The sequence below is a fragment of the Scleropages formosus genome, chromosome 25, assembly GCF_900964775.1.
Source record: "Scleropages formosus chromosome 25, fSclFor1.1, whole genome shotgun sequence".
NCBI lineage: Eukaryota > Metazoa > Chordata > Actinopteri > Osteoglossiformes > Osteoglossidae > Scleropages > Scleropages formosus.
In genome coordinates, this window is record NC_041830.1 from 2,506,635 (window position 1) to 2,528,896 (window position 22,262).

The following is a 22,262-nucleotide window of genomic DNA, read 5'->3' on the forward strand; positions in this document are numbered from 1 at the left end:
TTTTATATCATCATTCTGAGCCAATTTAGGGTGCGCCACTTTTTCCAAATCCGCCCTACCCACTGATGACTGGCTCCCACAGTTCCCCTTCTCCCTCTGACCTTCTGAGTGGAAAATGTCAAACCCAAATGTGGCTGTTTTATCGCTGGGGTGAAGCCAGTTAGATATTGCCCCAGGGCTTGCACACTAGAGTGTGTAGTGTATGGAGGCCAGCGAATTTGCATAACAGCATTGGCCATCATATCCTTGTTACTCCCCATCATAAATCCTGCAAAGGTGCTAGCAAATCTTTATCAACTTCTTAATAACATAATGTCAAATGACACATAGTCGCTGCATACACACAGACACACACACACAACAGCAATGACTGGAAAAACCTGCAAACTGAGCCCAGTTTGAGCTATTTTCCGTTTTCCATAAAAATGGAAAATGCATAGAGTGCCATGTCCAACTTTATCACATTCAGAAGAGAAAATTTGTTCCTAGTGAATGTTTTAAATTGACCTTTATGTGCTTAATAAAGGGATTTAATCAAGATATGCTCTCGTGGCATGAATTCAATGTGCTTTCGTTTTTATGGGTGTTTATTTGGGAGAGCACTGAAAGTGCTAAAGGGATTCTAATCATCTTTCTCCTCCTACGTTTCAATACTGACCACTCGAAATACCACAGTTTTGGAGTGACGTTCAAGCATTTTATTTTCACTCCAAAACAGTGTCATGGCTTCTTTTCTCCAAGGAGCAGGAATAAGAGCAAAGGAGAGACAGAGGGAGGAAGAGAAAGGACAGGAGTGAGAGGACAGCATTTCTCCTGGCAGGTTTACATTAGGGGTTGTACAAAGGCATGATATAACATAACACTTAACACATGCATGCACATCTTTGCACATAGTGTAGACTAGAGAACTGCAACATGTGTGATACAGTAGAACACTGCAGGAGATTGTTCAGAGAGAAACACATGGCAAATGGAATTGCAGTGGATTAAATTAGGTTTTTCTGACAATGACGAGCAGAAAAATACTCTTTAATGTGAATGAGTTTTTTCATGTCAAATCAATTTTGAATTAATTACAAATAGAAAACAGAAAAATGACAGAGTGCATAAGTATTCATTCCTTCACTCAGTGTTTAGTAGAGACACTTCAGCAGAAGTTGGTCTTGATTCGCTAACGTGTGAATTTATGCACGTTATTGTTATTACCTGTATAATAAATAAAAATCCTTTTCAGCTTAAAAAATGTTTCCTACAGAGACCTGGCCAGTTCAATTACAGGACATGTTTAACAATTTCAGGGGACGTGGCAGCGTGGTGGGTTTGGTCGGTGCCCATTGTGTGGTGGGTCTGGGGTTTGAGCCCTGCTTGGGGTACCTTGCAGCTGACTGGCGTCCCGTCCTGAGTGTGTTCCCTCCCCCTTCGGCCTTGCTCCCTGTGTTGCCGGTAAGGCCCAGGCTCGCTGCCACCCCGCTCGGGACAAGCAGTTGTTGATATCGGTCAGTTGTTTGGTTAACAATTGAGACAACAAAACTATAGCCTACAATTTGCAACTAACAGACTTTATACAGCAGCTACTCCAGCATTGTATGTGATTGTTTGGGTGTCTTATTTAAAAAAAAAAGGAATTTGATAGGCGGTTATCAGGATTCATCTATCCTGCGTTTTATGCACTCCTTGAGTGATGAACATCAGAGCATCAAGTGGAAGGTAACAAACTAGGTTTACTTAATCACATGTCTGGAGCCATGTCTCTTTCTCTTAATGTAATGCACAAAATGTACTTTTGCTGAGATGTACGTCGCTTTGGACAAAAGCGTCTGCTAAATGAATAAATGTAAATGTAAACAGAAACGTACTTAATTTACAATAGGAAACTATGCCTATAATCTCACAAAAGGAGACAGTATAAGATATACTACGCATAATATAAAGTTGAAATTATACAGTCATAGTCGATATTATACAGAAATATACAATTTCTTTTAGTCGAAATTTGTGCAGATTTGTTTGTGTGTTTATAGGAGCATGTGTAGCACTGGCTGCCATTCGTTGGTGAGTCTTTGGAGTCTTTGGAATGGGGGATTGGCGTGTTCAGGCCTGTATGTACAAGGTGCGAAAAAAGAACGTGGGCGGGTCCAGCTGTTCACACGTTGAAAAATGTCAAATGTTATCTATGACCACAACGACTGAAACACGAGAGACTGCGGAGAAGCTGTGAAGCTTTCAATGGGGGTAACCTTTCATCTTTGCTGTTGTACCTGCCCTCAGCTGCCGCCATTAATAGCATCATTATGTTTGCCATGACTATCCCATGTGTGCCTTATCAGCTGCAGATGAACAGTACTGCACAATCTGTCACTTGATAAGAAGGGAGTGATGGAGCACTATGAAATGTGAAAACCAGTGTGCAGATTCCAGCTATGATTCTCTTGGCACTGTCATTCATGGAACAGAATTTAAAACACAGTCAAAGTCAGATTAGCAACAAAGCAAAGACATTAATTAGCCAGTCGCGTCACACCAAGGTTTGTCCAGACAATGAATACATACAATGTATATGTTTGAGTTCTGGGTGTGTGTGTGTGTGTGTGTGTATGTGTGTGTGTGTGTGTGCGCGTGTGCACATGTCTGTTCGGTTGTTTGGAAAATGTGCCTCCTTCATATCCATCCTCGTCTTCATGGCCTTTCCACGACAATGTCCTTTCCTGGCATTCTTTCTGCTTCTTTGGCAAAAATTCCCTCTCCGTGTCTTTCCTGTAAGTGTGCACATGTGCCAGTGATTCCCGCATAAACAAGCAGTTCCATTACAGAATATTCAGTTCGAAAACAAGTACCAGAACCTTCATCCATTCTGCGCTAGAACAGCATCTGCTTCCTTTGTTCAAGTCCTACAGCAGAAGACCAGAGGCAATAGAGACAGACAGACAGAAAATTTTATTGATCCCAAAGCAAATGACATGCGGCTACAGCAGAAGACCAGTAGTGACACAACAACAAGTAGTGAGAGAAGATTATTAAATAACACTGAAATAAATAAATGGTGGAAAAGAGTGTGAAAACAGTAAGTAAAAAAAGTAGCACCATCAGCTCAATTTCACTGAGAGGAGTCATTATGAAGCCTGAAGGCCGTTGGTGGGGGTGACATTAGGCAGCACAACTAGATCAGCACAACTCAATCAATCAATCAATCAAAGGTCTATTTATCAAATGCACAACAATACAGCATACAGCAGTGGTTGCTGGCAATGAAATGTCTTTTTCCGCAAGCTTGTGGAGGGGGGTAAAAAAAGTAACAACATACATTAAGATTACAAATAAGTTAAAATATTTGCAAAATACAACACAAGGAATTGGGTAACACTAATAACTATTAAGTAAAACTACTTCATGAAAGTTGGTGTGTTACAGAACTGAATAAGGTAAGAATTAATAAAACATGAAAGCCTGGTACACCTTGAATAAGGCTCAGACTCAAACACAAATTTACATTTTATTCCCTTTACTGAAGGTTTATTCATAGGGGCCTATGCAGAATTGATGGCAAAACATGTAACAGCAAAATAACTCGAAAAATTGTCAAAGCATTATCTACACTTTTCATTTTAATTATTTACTGCATTCTGTAAGGTGCTCTCCAATAAATATAATCACATTCTGAGTACCTCAGTTTTTTACATTTATTCATTTAGCAGATTCTTTTCTCCAAAGCATCTTCCAATGAGCCCTATGTAGTGCTATCAACCCACATACCTTAGTCACCAAGGTGACTTACACTGCTAGATACACTACTTACAATGGGTCACTTATCCATACATCAGTGGAACACACACACTCTATCACTCACACACAACATGTGTAACTTGTGAATTTTGCTTTGGAAATTAATACACAATTAAAATGTGTAACTTGTTAGTCTGCAGCAATAGGAATTCTGCAGGTTCGTCAAGCTTATTCCACTGCAGGAGGGGAGATATAAATAAACAATAAAGACCTGAACAGTCAGCTCCATTTTTAGTAGTTTCCAGACACTGAAAGCAGAAGTTGTGGAAAAAGATGATTTGGGTGCAGGCGCTGGCCCATGGTGTTGCGTTGACTGTTGTTCTTAAACCCATATGATGCTCAGAACCAAGGTTCTTCATCTGAGGTCCAGGGACTCCCCTGGGGATCTGTGGATGGACTTCAGAGGGTCTGTGGAGTATATGCTTGCTTTGAAAACAACAGCCTAATTAAATAAATGTTAAAAATAGAATAATGATGACAATAATAATAGGAAGGCAACAAGGGTGTGTCCAGGCATCTTAAATCAGGCGGCGCATGAGACACAATACACCAGTACTCATATCTCCCCACTTCCAGCTACTGTTCCTGCTTCCAGCCATGTGTTAGAAAGTGCTTCTGGCTGTGGACCAGCACCTGGTTTTCTTCAGCCACATACACACACCACACATTCTTAAATATACAAGTGCCATGTATAAGGATCTGAATGCTCACAGGTGCTTTCACAAATGTAACTGGAGATGCATGGGTTAAATTTCGAGAGAGAGAGAGAGAGAGAGAGAAAGAGAGAGAGAGAGAGAGAGAGAGAGAGAGAGGCACAGCAAGTAGCACTGCTGAGGATGTTCGATCGATCCCCACTCAATCTGCGTGGAGTTTGCATGTTCTTCCCGGTGTCTGCGTGAGTTTCCTCTGGGTGCTCCCATTTCCTCCCACAGTCCAAAGACATGCTGTTCAGGTTCCCCATAGTGTGTCAGTGGCAGAAAGAGTGTATTCCAGTGATGTATGGATGAGTGACCCATTGTAAGTAGTGTATCTAGGAGTGTAAGTCACCTTGGCGAATAAGGTGTGTGGGCTGATAACACTACATAGAGTTAATGGGAAGTCGCTTTGGAGAAAAGTGTCTGCTAAAGAAATACATGTCGATAGATAGGTGTGACTGGGACCTCATGTTCTGCGGAGCACACCAACGCATTTCCATGGAGACTTCCACTATACGTCAGCCACGGGGATCTACACTCTCCGGCCACTTTATTAGGTACACCTGTTCAACCGCTCGTGAACGCAAATATCTAATCAGCCAATCACATGGCAGCATCTCAGTGCATTTAGGCATGTGGACATGATCAAGATGATCTTCTGAAGTTCAAACTGAGCATCAGAATGGGGAAGAAAGGTGATTTAAGTGACTTTGAATGTGGCATGGTTGTTGGTGCCAAACAGGCTGCTCTGAGTATTTCAGAAACTGCTGATCTAGTGGGATTTTCATGCACAACCATCTCTAGGGTTTACAGAAAATGGTCATAAAAAGAGAAAATATCCAGTGAGTGGCAGTTCTGTGGGCAAAAATGCCTTGTTGATGCCAGAGGTCAGAGGAGAATGGCCAGACTGGTTCAAGCTGATAGAAAAGCAAGAATAACTCAAATAACCACTCATTACAACTGAGGTATGCAGAAGAGCATCTCCGAACGCATAACACGTCGAACCTTGAAGCAGATGGGCTACAGCAGCAGCAGACCACATCAGGTGCCACTCTTGTCAGCTAAGAGCAGGAAACTGAGGCTAGAATTTGCATGGGCTTACCAAAATTGGACAATACAAGATTGGAAAAACATTGCCTGGTCTGATGAGTCTCAATTTCTGCTGCGACATTAAGATGGTAGGGTCAGAATTTGGCGTAAACAACATGAAAGCATGGATCCATCCTGCCTTGTATCAACGGTTCAGGCCGGTGGTGGTGGTGTAATAGTGTGGGGGATATTTTCTTGGCACACTTTGGGCCCCTTAGTACCAACTGAGCATAGTTTAAACGCCACAGCCTACCTGAGTATTGTTGCTGACCATGTCCATCCCTTTATGACCACAGTGTATCCATCTTCTGGTTACTTCCAGCAGGATAACGCACCATGTCACAAAGCTCAGATCATCTCAAACTGGTTTCTTAAACATGACAATGAGTTCACTATACTCAAATGATCTCCACAGTCACCAGATGATCTCAATCCAGTAGAGAACCTTTGGTATGTGGTGGAACGGGAGATTCGCATGATGGATGTGCAGCCGACAAATCTGCAGCAACTGCGTGGTATCATGTCAAATATGGACCACATCTCTGAGGAATGTTTCCAGCACCTTCCAGAACCTATGCCACGCAGAATTAAGGTAGTTCTGAAGGCAAAAACGGGTCCAACCTGGTACTAGCAAGGTGTACCTAATAAAGTGGCCGATGAGTGTATGTGCACATTTTCCAACTGATTTCTACGCGCGAATGCAGTGGGAAAATATAGCGAGGCAGAAAAGCCGCCCTGTGCGGAGCAGAAGACAGAACGGGCACGAGTCCAGCGGGAGACGCAGAGAGGGCAGGCAGAGGGAGGGACGGGCGACCGGAGAGGCGCTGCCCGGGGCGCCGATAGGTAGGCAGCGGGGGATCAGGGAGGGTTCTGCCAGAAAAGGCAGGGAGGACCGGGAGGGAGGAGTGAGCAGCAGCGCCTGTGTGGGAGCGGGGGACGGGAAAGGACGGAGCCGCAGCTGGACGAGATGTCAGACAGGCGGAGAGTCGCTTCGTGATTCGGAGGAGGCTTCGGGAGAGCGGGGCACAGAGGATCGAGCACCTCCCCACCACTGTATCTGTCACGGTGTATGTGGAGAAGACTCGGCTCGAACCTTGGACTCAATCATGGAGCTCAGGCTCGCGCTCACCTGGATTCTGGCGGGTGTGTTCCTGCGGGCGCGCGCCTCCCACGTGAACACAGGTGAGCGACGACCGGGGGGCCCGGGGGTCCGTGGACACCGTTAGAGAGAAGGGGCGGAAAGTTTCCAGATGCAGAAGCGGGCAGTTTTTGAACACGGGTAAGTATTTTTCTTACCGCCGACACACACAGCTACGAATGACTCGCCCTCTGCTTTGGCTCCTGGTTTTCTCCGCCATCAACGAGTGCACGTAGCCGGCTGGAATAATCGATTATGAAAAATAGACAATGCCAATTATTTAATGTTTCGCTATAGTACGGTTCAGCGATGCAATTTATTATTGTAGCGCTGCTCTCGGATGGGGCGAAGAAGGACGTACGGTTTATTACGAACGTTTATTGGAACACTGACATACAAAAATATAATATGCTCTCGGTTCGAGAACTCTTTCCTCAAGGACCTGCACATCAACCTTAGCCTCCCTCAAGCTTTCCCTCCTTTGTTTTATTGAGCAACACACTCATCCCCAGGCTTATTCCCATGCATCCCCAAGCGGTTTAACACAATTCCATTTTACCCACAATTCAACTATTTCCAAAAAACCCATTTCCCGCTCAAATTACCGGTAACCGGGTCGTAGTTGTTCCCCCTCAAGCAGTGTCTCTTACCGGTCCCTGAGCGCATATCACAACATAGCTGATAGCACATGAAAACAAAGTAATATTTAAATATTAATCATTTATTATTTATTAAACTGTCACCAGCTGTGCTGCTATCTCCACCTCCATGCCAATATTATTCACTATACTCGCATGCATCCCTGGAAGTAGCTGTGCTTTTGGTACAGCTTTTATTTATTATACTTTCCTTGAAATTCAGTCACTTCATGACTTTTTATGACATCCTTGGCCATTAAAGTGCGGTTTATCCTGTGTGTGCCGTGTCATTTTTGGCCAGCTGCATGAGTTGTGGACATGGATGTGAGGCTCTGCACTGACATGCTGGATACGCGACATGCAGTGAGACGTGTCTGATCAGAACAATGCCCTGTCCATGCAGTGATACCCCCAAGCTTTACATGCCATGTTAATGACACCTCCCAGCCCAGAAAATTGTTCTCTGTGTACACAGAGGATGAGTTACTGGAGGAAAAAAGTCCATCTGCTTTATTTGTAGCATCACATTCTGGCCCTGAAATCCACCTTGCAGCCTCCTTTATGAAAAGAAGTGTATCGTATGTTGTGTGTTCAATATGATCACATGTATCAGATTTCTTTGAATGCAACAATGACTGAAAACCCTCCTTACTGCTACACATCCAGCAGCTGGATTCTGGAATAGGGGGTAAAATAAAGTTCCAGCCTGCCCCGACGCCCAAGGAGAGGGAACACCCAGGAGGAGTGCAGACCGATTCAGCACAAATGCAGATCGCAGCTGGAATAAAGTGTTTGGAGTCAACGACGATTGCATTGCAACCCAATCCAGCATTGGTTGGTGTGTGGAAACATCACCTGAAAACAACATTATAGCAAATTTGACCTTTATCTTAAACTTTATTCCAAGATACTGAGGAATAGGGCTATTTCTGAGAGACGGTATCAATGGGGACATGTGTCTTGTTGGCGGTGCAGGTCAGGGATTCTGAGGTCCCTGCTGAGGGTGACGGGCATGGAGAAATGAACCTCGGGAGAGGGTGAGTCTGGAATGGCTCCAACTGACAGAGCCCACCTGTGTGGGTTACTTGTAGGGACAGGCAGGCACATGTAGGGATTTCAAACTCTGCGTGTGCCTTTGCGTGTTGCTCTCCCTGTGTGCAGACCCCAGTTTGTGGCTAGATGCCAAGTATGCAGTAGGACATCTTGGAAATCCTGCTGCCCATTCTTTGCCCACATCAAGTAGACTCCACCCTGCTGGGTTCTGGGCCCCACCCAATCCCTTGTGGAGCATTTTCCAAGTTTGCAGCTTTTCTCTTGCTGCAGCCTGGCGGTCACTTATTAAGGATCTGCTGTTATGAGCATGATTCATTTTATCATATACAGTATTTTTTGAACCACTGTGGCAGCTTAACGTTACCCTGAGATAAACTCATTTGGCTCACGAGAATTCGATTTTATAAGGAGTTACTTTTAATACCCTTACTTCGGTTTAAAAGCTATTTTTTTGCATTTAGGAGGACCAGTTTATGAATTTGTGTGCCTCCATAGAGCTGAGCCGTGTGAGGCCAGCACAACCATAGGGTTATTTTTTCAGTGATATTTTGTCTCGTGCTGCGTTAAGTTCTCCACCTCCATCAGCTCTGTTGGCTAGTTTCAACTGTTATAGTGACCATGTCCCTGCTTGGACTGTCAAAACCAGTGCTGTGGAGTTGGAGTTGAAAGCAATTTTTGGGTTACTGGAGTCGGAGTTGGTAAAATTGTATCGAATCTGACTAAATGTATCTCATATGCCGGCGTATAAGTCGATCCGGCATGTACGTCAACCCCCAAAAATTAGAGGTGTAATATAGGTTTAGACCTATAGTCGCCGGATAAGTCGACTCCCAAAATAACGTGCAACTTTTGGGCAGTGCTATGGAGTCGCAGTCGTGGAGTTGGAAGCAATTACTGGGTTACTGGAGTCGGAGTTGAAGGTTTTGTGTACCGACTCGACAGCCCTGGTCCGAACCACTGAGCACCATTTGCATTGTTTTCATTGATTTCTCCAGTCCTTCCAGTTCTGATTTGTCTTTTGCAGTGATGGTTGAATTAACACATAAACACAGGACATATATACATAGGTTTTGCTTGGGAGCATTTTGTAGGTGTACTGTACACAATAGTTAAGGAAAACTTGTTATGACAACCAGTGTTAACTATTGAACCTATAGTGTCCATTATAATGGGATTTGGTGTTATTTGGTGTAATTTTAATGGGTGTCAGTCTTGCACTTCGGGAACGCATAAAAATTTGTACTATTGAAGACTAAGGCTGTTCTAAGATGTCCAGAACAACAGGTAGCCCACAATCATATTCATGTTCTTTTTGGGTTACTATAAATAAAACATCCTGCTGTCTATGCATTATGTTCTTTCTGTACAAGTACTTTCAAAACAAGGCAAAGTGAATAGTGTCTCATATAAGTCCTTTGCTGATTAGGTTGGTCCCATGCAACCACTGGCAGCTGTGGGCTCCTGTTAAAGTGTTAACTACGCAGCTAATAAGAGGGTTTATCGGTGCTTCAGCCACATCCATCTTTGAGTGGAATAAATGGCCCCGGACCGAACAAACAGAAGAGCCGTGCAAAGCATAAAGGCAGCATTCCTCCTCCCACCTGCAGCTGAAGGCCAAAGTCCATGCAGGCGGACGGAGGCACAGAATTCCTCAAAAGGGATGACGGTCTGGCCCAGGGCCGCAGTGCGATTAAACACAATAATATATCTCTGTGTGTGTCGGCAGGGAGGCGGTGGGGTGGGATCTTGGCGTTTCTCCTTTTAAGGGCTTTTGCTGGGACAGATAGGGCATTAATCAAGGCTTGATGATGGTTAAAAATGACATAATGGATAAAAATGCTCGTACCTGTTATGGGGACCAGCAGGTGGCGTAGTGGTAAGAGCTGTGACCTCGCACTCAAAGAGCCCTTCTTCGAATGTTGCTTCTTGCTCTAGGGCCCTTGATCAAAGTTCTTACCTTGAATGGATAAAGTAAAAATGGAGAAAAGTGTGAGCTAAACAAGTAAATGTACTGTTCTTTGTACTCAACATGTTGAAATTAATTCAAACTTTTACACATATTCGTTTAGCTGTCGCTTTTCTCCAAAGCGGCTTTCAATGTTTTACCAATTTATGCAGCTGGGTAATTTTTTTCCTGGAACAATTTAGGGTAAATACCTTGCTCAGAATCATTACTGAAGGCAGCATTGCTAACCACTAACCACTGTGACACCTAGTGATAATAATCAGTAACCCATGACACAACATGGCTAACGTACATTTTTTTTTTTTTTTTTTTTACATGTAGAACACTTTTTAGTACCTAAATATGAATGACCTCCTGACTTTTTATCTCTGCTTATCTAGGGCAGAAGCATTAACAGGGTTTAGAAAATTGTATCCAAGCCAGATTATTTCTTTTGCCTTATGATTGCCAGTGTGTATACAGAGTGATATGTTTTTCTTACTGAAGCAGTTTGGTTGTATTTCCAAATAAATCACCCCTCAGATTCTGGTAGAGCAGCGTTGCCCTTTTGTGGTTATGTATAATAAACACTTGTTTTTATGACGCTAGTGCTTTCCCATTGTCGTGCTCATGGTGTCCTTTACTCCCCCGCATGATGAGTATCTTCATTAGCCTTGACATCATTCTGCATGAGAGAGCTTGCCAAATAAATAAATGACGGCGATAAACAAATGTGCGTAGGGCCCCCCACCCCAACTCTTCCCGGAAGGCTGTCAGGGGCACAGCTACATTCCTGTGTGTCTTTCAGATGGAACTGGCGGCATGCTCCACCACCCCTTTCTTCCTCCGGCACTCCGGCCGGACCCAGTAGCACTGTCTGGCCTCGCCGTGCTGCTGTCGCCCGCGTAGCCTCTTATTTGTGCATAACTTCGTTTCACAAGATCCTCCACATGTCAAGTCCTTAATTTTGCAACCTTCAGAAACATTGGGAATTGAACATTTGGCTTCCAAAATCTGCGTCCCTCCTCTCTCCCGTTATTTGTTCATTTTGAGCAGCATGTCTTCTGCTCACTAGTTTCTGCTTAATTTCCTGTCTTTTGAACTCAGATTCCCTGGTCTCTCCCCCTCTACTGAAGGTCCGCTGAACTTTTATTGCTAGATGATGTGATTGTTCTATTGCGTTGGGTACGAGAGCAAGAGTGAGGAGAGTGAAAGCCAACAGTTGCTTGAGTACTGCTGCTGCAGCTGTATTCTGCTGTATCCCAGAAGCACAGGACATGATTCTAGGTACACCCTGGAGGTAATGCCACTACACTGCAATCAAGCACTTTTATCATTTTTCATTACCTTCAATCTACTATAAAAACTTAAACTTATTCAAAGTGAGTGAAAATAAAAAATCTAATACATCATAGTACAACCCTTCTATTGAATTCATCACAAAACTTTCAACTTTACAGAATTAATAATGGCTTAATACAGATGCCCCTCGATTTATTTATGGATAAGGTTACGTAAAATGTTGGATATAACAATAATTAAAAGAAAAGCTTTAATACATCTCATTTTAACATTTTATTAACGTTGAGCTGTGTTTAAAAAAAAAATAAAATCCAAATGGGTGACAATAGAAAAACATCTCCACAAACCACTGACACATGCTGATTAAACATATATAGTGTTCCTCATCTTCTTATTGATCACACCAGTCATGAGGAGCAATGTGAGCTGTAAACACTGGAAGCATGTTGTGTAAAGGCAGTGCTACACTCGTGGTGTATTTCTACACTAACTGCATTTTATTGCCAACTAATGGCTGGACATGGAAACGAAGGTGGCCTTTGCGCCACAACAGACAAATGTTAGAAAACGAAATGGTGAGAAAAGGAAAGAAAAACTAATTCCACATTGTTTGCATCTTCAAACTTTTGAAACTCCAGCTTTTTGTAATAGAAGGAGCTGGTGTAATCCTTTGTTCACAATTTGCACAGTTTTTGAAACAGTACCAGAACAGAAATAATAGTAACGAGCAGCTAAATGTGGTGTATAAAGTGCGTGCTGTTAATGAAATCCCGCGATTTCTGTTCGACTGACAGTCGCCTCTCTACCTGTCCATGCCCCTTTCCCATCCCCAATCCAACCCTGTCCCCTGCCCCTTTTGCCCCTGTCTCGTCCTTCAGTCCTGAACTGCTGCGAGGGGGACGTTCTGTTTGTGCTCGACTCCTCGGGCAGCGTCTCATCCTATGAGTTCTCTCGCATGCTGGCCTTCCTGTCTGAGCTGCTGCAGCCCTTCTCCTTGGGGCCTGACCAGGTGCAGGTGGGGCTCCTCCAGGTGGGCACTGTGCCCCACCTGCAGTTCAGCTTCGGCTCCCACAGCACCCAGGAGGGCCTGCAGGCGGCACTGATTGACACGCAGCAGCTGCGAGGGGACACCAACACGGAGGCAGCCCTGAAGCTGGCGCGGGAGGAGGTTATGAGGCCTGGTAGAGTGCATGGGGCCAGAGAGGGGCTCCCCAAGGTATTGGTGTGGGTCACTGATGGGCTGCAGCCAGGGGCAGTGGAGGAACCCATGGCAGCCCTTCGCCAGGATGGTGTTGCAGTGCTGGCAGTCTCCACGGGACACGGGAACTACCAGGTGCTGCGCAAGGTGGTGACCCCACCCACCAGCTCCCATTTGTACTTCGTGGACGTCGATGACATGAGCATCATCACTGAGCAGCTCAGAGATGCCATCGTCGGTGAGAGAGCAGCAGCGAGAAGATGTTGGGGGCAGGGAAGCACATTAGTATTAATACATCATATTAATAGTATGTGCTGAAACACTATATAAGCCAGCAGCGGCTCACAGATACCTGTCAGGAAGAGTCACACACTGCTGCAGGTGGGACGGTGCCCAAGGAGGCTGGCAGACGCTGAAAGTGGAGAGGGGGCACTATTAATAAAGAAACCTTCCCATCCCACAGGGTGACGCACTCTGCTATTTATAGTGCCAATTTCTGCAGCCAGGGATAGGATGACACCCTGAGACACACAGTAATCAAACACACGCGTGCTCACACTAATGATAGTATCACACATCCCGCACCTGGGCGCATGCATGTGTCTAGTCTACACGGAGCCGTGTGAGCGTCATGTATGTCACATCAGGGTCTTTTCACCCTGATATCCATCCTTAAACTCCCATCATGCTCTGCTCCCTGTCCCCTACCTTCCGTCTCATTGCAGAGATCATCCGGGCTGAGCGGCTGCAGGTTCGAAATGTGACTGCGCACAGTGCCGTCCTGCATTGGCGACCCATTCTGAGTGCTGGCACTGGGTACTACAACATCCGGGTCGGGCCAGTTCCACAAGAGGAAGGAGCAGATGGCGCTACGGGGGGCGGATCGGGCACCAGTCCCAGCACTAGTGGGGCCGAGTACCAGCGAGTGACCCGTCCGGGAGACGCTAAACATGCTGAGCTCAGCAGACTTCGGCCCGGGGTCACCTATAGGGCCACGCTGACACCGGAGTCCAAAGTGATGCTTTTGAAGCCTCTGACTGTCACCTTCACCACACTGCCTGGTGAGGAAATTCACAAGAAGCACAGAGGAATGCAAATTCTGTGGAGGACAAGCTTGTCTACTGCCTTGTTTGTTCTGCTGAACCATTGTCCTCCTGTCTTTTCTGTCTTTTCGCAGAAGTGCTGAGCCCCTCGGTCATCATGGTTTCTGACTCGGGTTCGAGCAGCGTCAGAGTGAGCTGGGGGCCTCTGCAGGTGGATGCGGTGCAGAGCTACAAAGTCGAGTACTCCCCTCTGCCAGGGGGCCCCGTCCGCATGATCACTGTCGACCGGAGTCAGAACTCCACCCTGCTGACCCGGCTGCAGCCCGACACACAGTACTTAGTCACTGTGAGTGCAGTGCATTCGTCTGGCCAAGAGAAAGCGATGTCTGTCAAGGTCTGCACCCAGGAAGGTGAGAAGCAAATAGTTGCATTCTTTTTGCTCTGGAAACTTGGACAATCTGACATCTGGCCATTCCTGCTTAGCATTTCATTGATTCTTAGTATTGAGCTGCTTCTATAGCTCAATATACTATTTACATGTATAAAAGTTGAGTGAAAAGTGTCAACACTGAGTGCGTGGCCTCGTCCCATCAGTTGGGGGTCCAGGTCAGGACCTAGTGTGTGGACACCAGTAGCAGGGCCCGTTTCCCACCCAGTAGTTTAACCCTATACTGTGATGGGTGCTGCTAGTGACGTTTCCTGACAGATGTGTGAATGTCAGTGTTGCGTAAAGCTCAGGAAAGGTGCATGAGACACTTCTGACGTATCGACTCAAGAGTGAGTGATAACATTGGTTATGGGAAAGCAAGCACTGCCGTAAAAGACCTTATGAAGATTGCCTTGAAGACCATGTCAGAAAATTCTCCGACACTCGGCTTTTAGAAGTTTTGGGTGCTACAAGAAGTGTTGAGAGTGAAGGAAAGTACCTTGAGAAGTAAAGGGTCCCAACCCTGAGGAACCTTCGAGTGCACAGTCAAGGTGTACCTGTCACAGATGTAGTTGCAGCACTTTTCATTGAGCCCTTATAATAGTATATTAACCCTGGGACATGTCAACCGAGCAAAAATATAGAGTATGTGTCAATGAACCATGTTACTTTCTGGTCCCTACACAATTTCCTATGAGGCTATACTGCATACGTGAATGGGGGTCATGGTGGCGCAGTGATTTTGACCGGGTCCTGCTCTCTGGCGGGTCTGGGGTTCAAGTCCTGCTTGGGGTGCCTTGTGACGGACTGGTGTCCCGTCCTGGGTGTGTCCCCTCCCCCTTCAGCCTTGCGTCCTGTGTTGCTGGGTTAGGCTCCGGTTTGCCGCAACCCCACATGGGACATGCGGTTTCAGTCAGAGTGTGTGTGTGTGTGTGTGTGTGTGTGTGTGTGTGTGTGTGTGTGTACATGAAAATGTTGCTGAAATCTGTTAAAATTTTGAGCAAGGTGACTTTATATTTCTCGAGTTCTCTTCAGAACGCCGTCATTTTTACCACATAATTGCAATCAACAAAAACTGGATACATAGATGTGTCTACTTTTATACAGTTGAGGTTCTGTAGAAACCTCAGACCAAGGTATAATAAATGATTTATGGATGAGTGACCCATTGTAAGTAGTGTATCTAGCAGTGTAAGTCACCTTGGTGAATAAGGTGTGTGGGCTGATAGCACTACTTAGAGTTAACTGCAAGTCACTTTGGAGAAAAGAGATACACACACACACACACACACACACACACACACACACACACAAACACGCTGAAGCTGCTTGACCCAAGCGGGGTCGCGGCGAACCGCACGACCACCAGACACTGTAAAAACTCTGAAAAGGACTGGAACGAAGGCGATCCCATTTGAGTTTCAGGCCTTATCGGTTTTGATTCCATCAGAGTGCTTTTTGCTGCTAACTGGACACGGAATTGAGGGTCACTTTTGCTTTTTCATTTTAGTAAATAGAAAGGTGAAGAAAATGCTATTAAATGAACTTTCTGTGTCCTCATATTCGAACCCGAACATTTCTTAACGTGAGATGTCACTATAGTGCTGTATTCCTAGGCTGTATTAAGTTGGCAAATAACAGGCAACCTGACCTTTGGCCATAAGTCTGCGTGTCTAGCTGCTCAGACGGTGCTGCGCTTATTCCTTCTGCAGAGCTTCTCCCACTGGCCGACCTGCAGCTGAGCCCCGTGGGTGGCGACTCGGTCCAAGTGGAATGGAAGGGCAGTGCCGGTACCCTCCAGGGTTACTGGGTCACCTGGCAGGGGGCCAATGGCTCTGGTCTCACCTCCTCCCGCTATTTGCCACCAGACACACTCTCCACAGTGCTCACACAACTGCCCGCCCGCGCTCGCGTGTGTGTGTCTCCCGTGTACAGGACCGCACGAGGGGACGGCCTCTGCTGCACAGCCTCATTTCTCTCAGGTAAAGGTGCCTCATGTACAGGTGCGGTATACACAGTTACACACAGTCATCCTGAGACCACTTTTTTGTGTCGTATATGTTTTCCACCATATTTATTGGCCAATTATACAGTGCTGTGAAAAAGTATTTGCCCCCTCCCTGATTTTTTTTTTTTTTTAATTTTTTTTTGCATATTTGCCACAGTTAAATGATTGAGATCATCAAACTAATTTTAATATTACACAAAGATAAACCGAGTAAATACAAAATGCAGTTTTTAAATGATGATTTCATTTACTAAGGGAGAAAAACTGTCCAAACCTACCTGGCCCTATGTGAAACAGTAATTGCCCCCCCCCCCCCTTCTTAAATTATGAATGAACTGTGATTAACCACATATTTTTGGAAAGCTGAGTTAAATTTCACTTGCCACACCCAGGCCTGATTACTGCCAGACCTGTTGAATCAAAAACTCACTTAAACAGAACCTGTCTGACAAAGTGAAGCACATCTCAAAAAGCAACACATCATGCTGCAATCTAAAGAAATTCAAGAACAGATGAGAAACAAAGTAATTGACATGTATCAGTCTGGAAAGGGTTACAAAGCCATTTCTAAGGCTTTGGGACTCCAGCGAACCACGATGAGAGCCATTATCCACAAATGGAGAAAACTTGGAACAGTGGTGAACCTTCCCAGGAGTGGGCGGCCTACCAAAATTACTCCAAGAGCACAACAACGACTCATCCAGGTGCTAATAAAAGAACCCAGAACAACATCTAAAGAACTGCAGGCCTCACTTGCCTAAGTTAAGGTCAGTGTTCATGATTCAACAATAAGAAAGAGACTGGGCAAAAATGGCATCCATGGGAGAGTTCCAAGGCGAAAGCCACTGCTGACCAAAAAGAACACAAAGGCTCGTCTCACATTTGCCAAAAAACATCTTGATTATCCCCAAGACTTTTGGGCAAATATTCTGTGGACTGATGAGACAAAAGTTGAACTTTCTGGAAGGTGTGCATCCCGTTACATCTGGCGTAAAACTAACACAGCATTTCATAAAAAGAATATTATACCAATAGTCAAACATGGTGGTGGTAGTGTGGGGGTCTGGGGCTGCTTTACAGCTTCAGGACCTGAACGACTTGCCATAATTGATGGAACCATGAATTCTGCGCTCTACCAGAAAATCCTGAAGGAGAACGTCCGGCCATCAGTTCGTGACCTCAAGCTCAAGCGCACTTGGGTCATGCAGCAGGACAATGATCCGAAACACACCAGCAAGTCCACCTCTGAATGGCTAAAAAAAAAACAAAATTAAGGTTTTGGAGTGGCCTAGTCAAAGTCCGGACTTAAATCCGATTGAGATGTTGTGGCATGACCTTAAACAGGCTGTTCATGCTCGAAAACCCTCCAATGTGGCTGAATTAAAACAATTCTGCAAAGAACAGTGGGCCAAAATTTCTCCACATTGATGTGAAAGACTCATTGCCAGTTATCGCAAACGCTTGATTGCAGTTGTTGCCGCCAAGGGTGGCACAACCAGTTATTAGGTTTAGGGGGCAATTACTTTTTCACATAGGGCCAGGTAGGTTTGGACAGCTTTTTTCCCTTAATAAATGAAATCATCATTTTAAAACTGCATTTTGTATTTACTCGGGTTATCTTTGTGTAATATTAAAATTTGTTTGATGATCTCAATCGTTTAACTGTGACAAGCAAAAAATATTCAAAAAAATCAGGGAGGGGGCAAATACTTTTTCACAGCACTGGACTTCATTGCAATTATGGCGAGCTACAGGTAGCAATGTGGGTAAAACCCCTGACTTTTGATTCTTAAAAATCTAGATTCAAATCTTACCTCCTGCTGCAGTACCCCTGAGCAAAGTATTTACTCTCAATTGCTCCAGTAAAAATTATTGAGCTGTAAAAAAAAAAAAAAAAAAAAAAATTGTAAGCATCTTAACATTGTAAGTCACTTTGGAGAAAAGTATCGGCCAAATGAATTAAATTAATTATAATTCATTACAGTATAAATGTAAAAATGCAACTAAAAGTTCAGTCCATCTGGAATATATCGCCCTTACCTTCCTGTCGTAGATGTAATCACTCAGCATTTATACAGGTAATTATATTTGTTCTGTTAATTCACTGAGGAATACTTAGATTGTTCCAGAAAAAATATACAGTGCAGTAATTGTGGGACTTGTAATGTTCAGGGTAGGCACTAGAGTGGAGTGTTGGGCTGCAGAACTCACATTATGCTGCTGGTCTCTATTTCACAGACGCACCACCACGGGATTACAGCTATTACAGCCACTCTTAATCGCAAGCCTGACAGACTGTGTGAAGAAGTGGGGTTGCGGGTAATGGGGGACTGGAAAGGCTGATGTTGGACACACAGGGAGATCCTCACACACCCTGCAGCCTCACCACCTGAAAGCCTGGGACCCTAAAAACTGCTCTGTCCTGAATGGGACACAGCCCTCAAGTACAGACTCACGACACTGGATTTCTGCATTCTGCAGAGCTACTGAGCACTTACACTGTGGTGTAACACACACAGACACACACACACATAGATTTTCATGTCTTTCTAAATTATATTCCTCATGACTTTCCATTTGAACATGCCAACTAGGCAGTGCTACAGTTTGGGACAATTACATCATGTACTTTCTGGCAGTTCAGGGCTTTACAACTTAATTTTACGGAGGACCTTTAGATAGCGTAGCTGAAATCGCAAGCGTGTTCTTGTATTGAGTATATAAAACATGAAATGATGAAGATAATGAGGAGGTGTGGGTTCTTCAAGCTCATATGGAACTGTGAGAGCAGTGAGAAGTGGCTGTAAATGTGTGAAAAGAGCAGGAGATGAGGACTCCACAGCCAATATGTAATTTAACACATATTCCATGATGAGTGAACAGTGAAGAAATAACAAAAGCCACACCCAGAGGGCTTTGCCCAGAGCAGAATTCAGGGAAAATATTTGAAACAGGGGAAAAAAACTTGAGCATGTTTAGAAGAAGGAAAGAAACTCACAGTGTTTCCTTGACGACAAACACAGTAGATGTATGAGTGTCACACTCTGGAGTGACACTCATCTGACAACCCAGTAAAGCTCACAGCATCATAACTACTATAGCTTTACCGAACTCACACTTTCACAGATGTGCCTTGAGCAGCTTTGCACACGCCCTGCCCCCAAACCACAAGGCACCTGAGGTGCTCGAGTGATGGCCATGTGTTTGGTCCTAGGGTTACCCTCCTTAGTCACCCATGGGGGGATGTCTAAAGGGTGGCATGGGGTGGTACCAGCCCTCTGGGAATATGATTGGTCCCCCCGGTGCCCCCCCAACGCCATTGGGCTAGAGAACTGTCAATCGCTGCCTGATTTGCAATGCGGAATCACACTACCACGTTTTTCAAAAAGGAGGAGAGACACGAGTCAACCATAGACCACGAGTGTGTTCATGGTATGAAACCACTCAATTATGTATTTTCAAATATGTGGACTGGGATGTTGTCATTCTCTGCCTCAGTAATACACATAGGTGAACTCCAGATAACAGCTACAGTAGTGAGTGATGTAGCCTACCGACGACGAAAGGCTACTGAAGCCATGATTCCCCTAGTAAAGCCAACCTTCGTGGGTATAATGGCTTCAAAAGCTCGCAAGAGTCCCTTTAAAATATTACGTAGCTAGTTAGTTAGCTTAGCCAACGTAACTTTGGCAGACTTCCCATGCCCCCCCAACTGGTTCTTGCCCCCCCACTGTGCCACCTCATTTAAAAAATCCTGGAATCACTCCTGGTCACCCATGACCTTTCAGCTTTTACTGCACTTGCTCAGTATCAGGACAAGTGAGCTTATACTTGGAATATACTTGTTGTAGAAAATGACTGAATATCATTCATTTTATTAACATTTGACAGAGGAGCATACTATTTTTCAGTACTACTAAATTCATTATGAAACGTGTTTACAGTGAACAGTTAAGTGCAATAAACTGTAATTATGCTTTTCGAAACTCTTGTGCGTGATCACTGATGTGAAAACGCATTTTTTAGTGACCTCAGGTCAGTTAGAGACAATAAGGCAAAAACTTGCAACACAACTCGACTTCTGTAATGAGTTACAGGTAAGGCTTTCTTCAGATGACCCTTCTGTGAAAATGATGGTGTGTCAGGTAAACTGCAGGTGCTTTGCCATGATGGGTTTTTGTTCACAAGCAATTGATTGAGCTTTTTCTTGGTCTTCCAGGTATTGACTTCAACAGCTCCCCTTAACTTCTTTTATTTTAATGACATTTTGCACAGTGGTAATTGCAAGAAGGAATAATTTATTATATAATAATAAATATCAATATATTTACAGTATATACTGAAAATATACAGGTATGCGCCACTTTATGTTTCGGGCAGCGATGGACTGCATATACGACGGTGGTCCCATAAAAATATAGTGGACTGAAAAATTCCTATCAAAGAGCAACGTCGTAGCCGTCGTATGGGTTGTAACGCGATGCATCGCTCAGATGTTTTAAGCGTGTTTTGTAAACAAACCAAGTGCTGCCAGACATATGAAAGTATATACAATTTATGTATAGTACATAATATGTAATAATGATAATAAACAACTCTGTTACTGGTTTATGTATTTACTGTACCATAGTTCTTATTGTTATTTTAGAGTGTACTCTTTCTACTTAAAAAAGTCCCGTAACGTAAGACAGTACTGTATACTCCATGGTGTTCGCTCAGCAATGAAGTCGAACTGCGACTGGTTTCACAGAATGTAACCCTGTCGTTTAGTGGCACATACCTGTATATATAATATATATAAATCAATATATGATATATATTGTTTTATAGCCTCTCCCTGATTTGTAAGAATAAGATATGTCTATATTTCAAATCCTCAGTCACTTGCTCAGAGGAGCCCATGGCTGCTAAGTTAAGCACAACACACTGACAGATTTAAGGGCTCAGAGAATTTCTTAGGCTCTGGAATTGTCTTGACCTGATTTGAATTAAGGCCTAATGAGCCAATTAAGTTCTCAAACCTTACAAGATATAACATTATTGGAATAAGCGGAAGCATGTCTGAACTTTTGCACCTGTCACATTTTATGCTTTATTCCCCCCCACAAACACACACACACACACACACACACACACACACACTGGCTGAAGCCACTTGTTCCAATCAGAGTCACGGCGAACCGGAGCCTAACCCAGCAACACAGGATGGAAGGCTGGAGAGGGAGAGGACACACCCAGAACGGGATGCCAGTCCGTTGCAAGGCACCCCAAGCAGGACTCAAACCCCAGACCCACCAGAGAGCAGGACCCGGCCAAACCCGTTGCACCACCCTTATTTTTTCCAAATTTTCTTAAATTTACCAAATTAATAGTATTAACATCCATCCATCCATCTTCTTCCGCTATCCGGGGCCGGGTCGCGGGGGCAGTAGTACGAGCAGAGTCCTCCAGACTTCCCTCTCCCCGCACACCTCCTCCAGTTCCTCTGGGGAAACCCCAAGGCATTCCCAGGCCAGCCGGGAGACATAGTCTCTCCAACATGTCCTGGGTCTGCCCCGAGGCCTCCTCCCAGTGGGACATGCCCGGAACACCTCCCCAGGGAGGCGTCCAGGAGGCATCTGGAACAGATGCCCGAGCCACCTCAACTGGCTCCTCTCGATGCGGAGGAGCAGCGGCTCTACTCCGAGCTCCCCCCGGGTGACTGAGCTCCTCACCCTATCCCTAAGGGTGCGCCCAGCCACTCTGCGGAGGAAACTCATTTCTGCCGCTTGTATCCGCGATCTCATTCTTTCGGTCATGATCCAGAGTTCATGACCATAGGTGAGGGTAGGAACGTAGATCGACCGGTAAATTGAGAGCTTCGCCTTACGACTCAGCTCCCTCTTCACCACAACAGACCGGTACAATGACCGCATTACTGCGGACGCCGCACCGATCCGTCTGTCA

The 22,262-nt window shown here is 44.8% G+C and overlaps 1 protein-coding gene across 1 annotated transcript; it reads left to right on the forward strand.

Annotated features, from left to right (window-relative positions):
* The first annotated feature begins 6,445 nt into the window (after positions 1-6,445).
* vwa1 (von Willebrand factor A domain containing 1) lies at positions 6,446-20,833 on the forward strand. The gene is made up of 6 exons (XM_018742146.2): positions 6,446-6,746; positions 12,519-13,076; positions 13,564-13,899; positions 14,016-14,291; positions 16,021-16,290; positions 18,555-20,833. The coding sequence occupies exons 1-6, from the start codon at positions 6,671-6,673 to the stop codon at positions 18,593-18,595; spliced, it is 1,557 nt and encodes a 518-aa protein (XP_018597662.2). The 5' UTR covers positions 6,446-6,670; the 3' UTR covers positions 18,596-20,833.
* The last annotated feature ends 1,429 nt before the right edge of the window (positions 20,834-22,262 follow it).

Coding starts and splice junctions, on each gene's coding strand:
- vwa1 (XM_018742146.2), top strand. CDS start 6,671: ATGGAGCTCAGGCTCGCGCTCACCTGGATTCTGGCGGGTGTGTTCCTG. Junction 13,900..14,015: donor CACCTTCACCACACTGCCTG/GTGAGGAAATTC, acceptor GTCTTTTCGCAG/AAGTGCTGAGCCCCTCGGTC. Junction 16,291..18,554: donor CACAGCCTCATTTCTCTCAG/GTAAAGGTGCCT, acceptor TCTATTTCACAG/ACGCACCACCACGGGATTAC.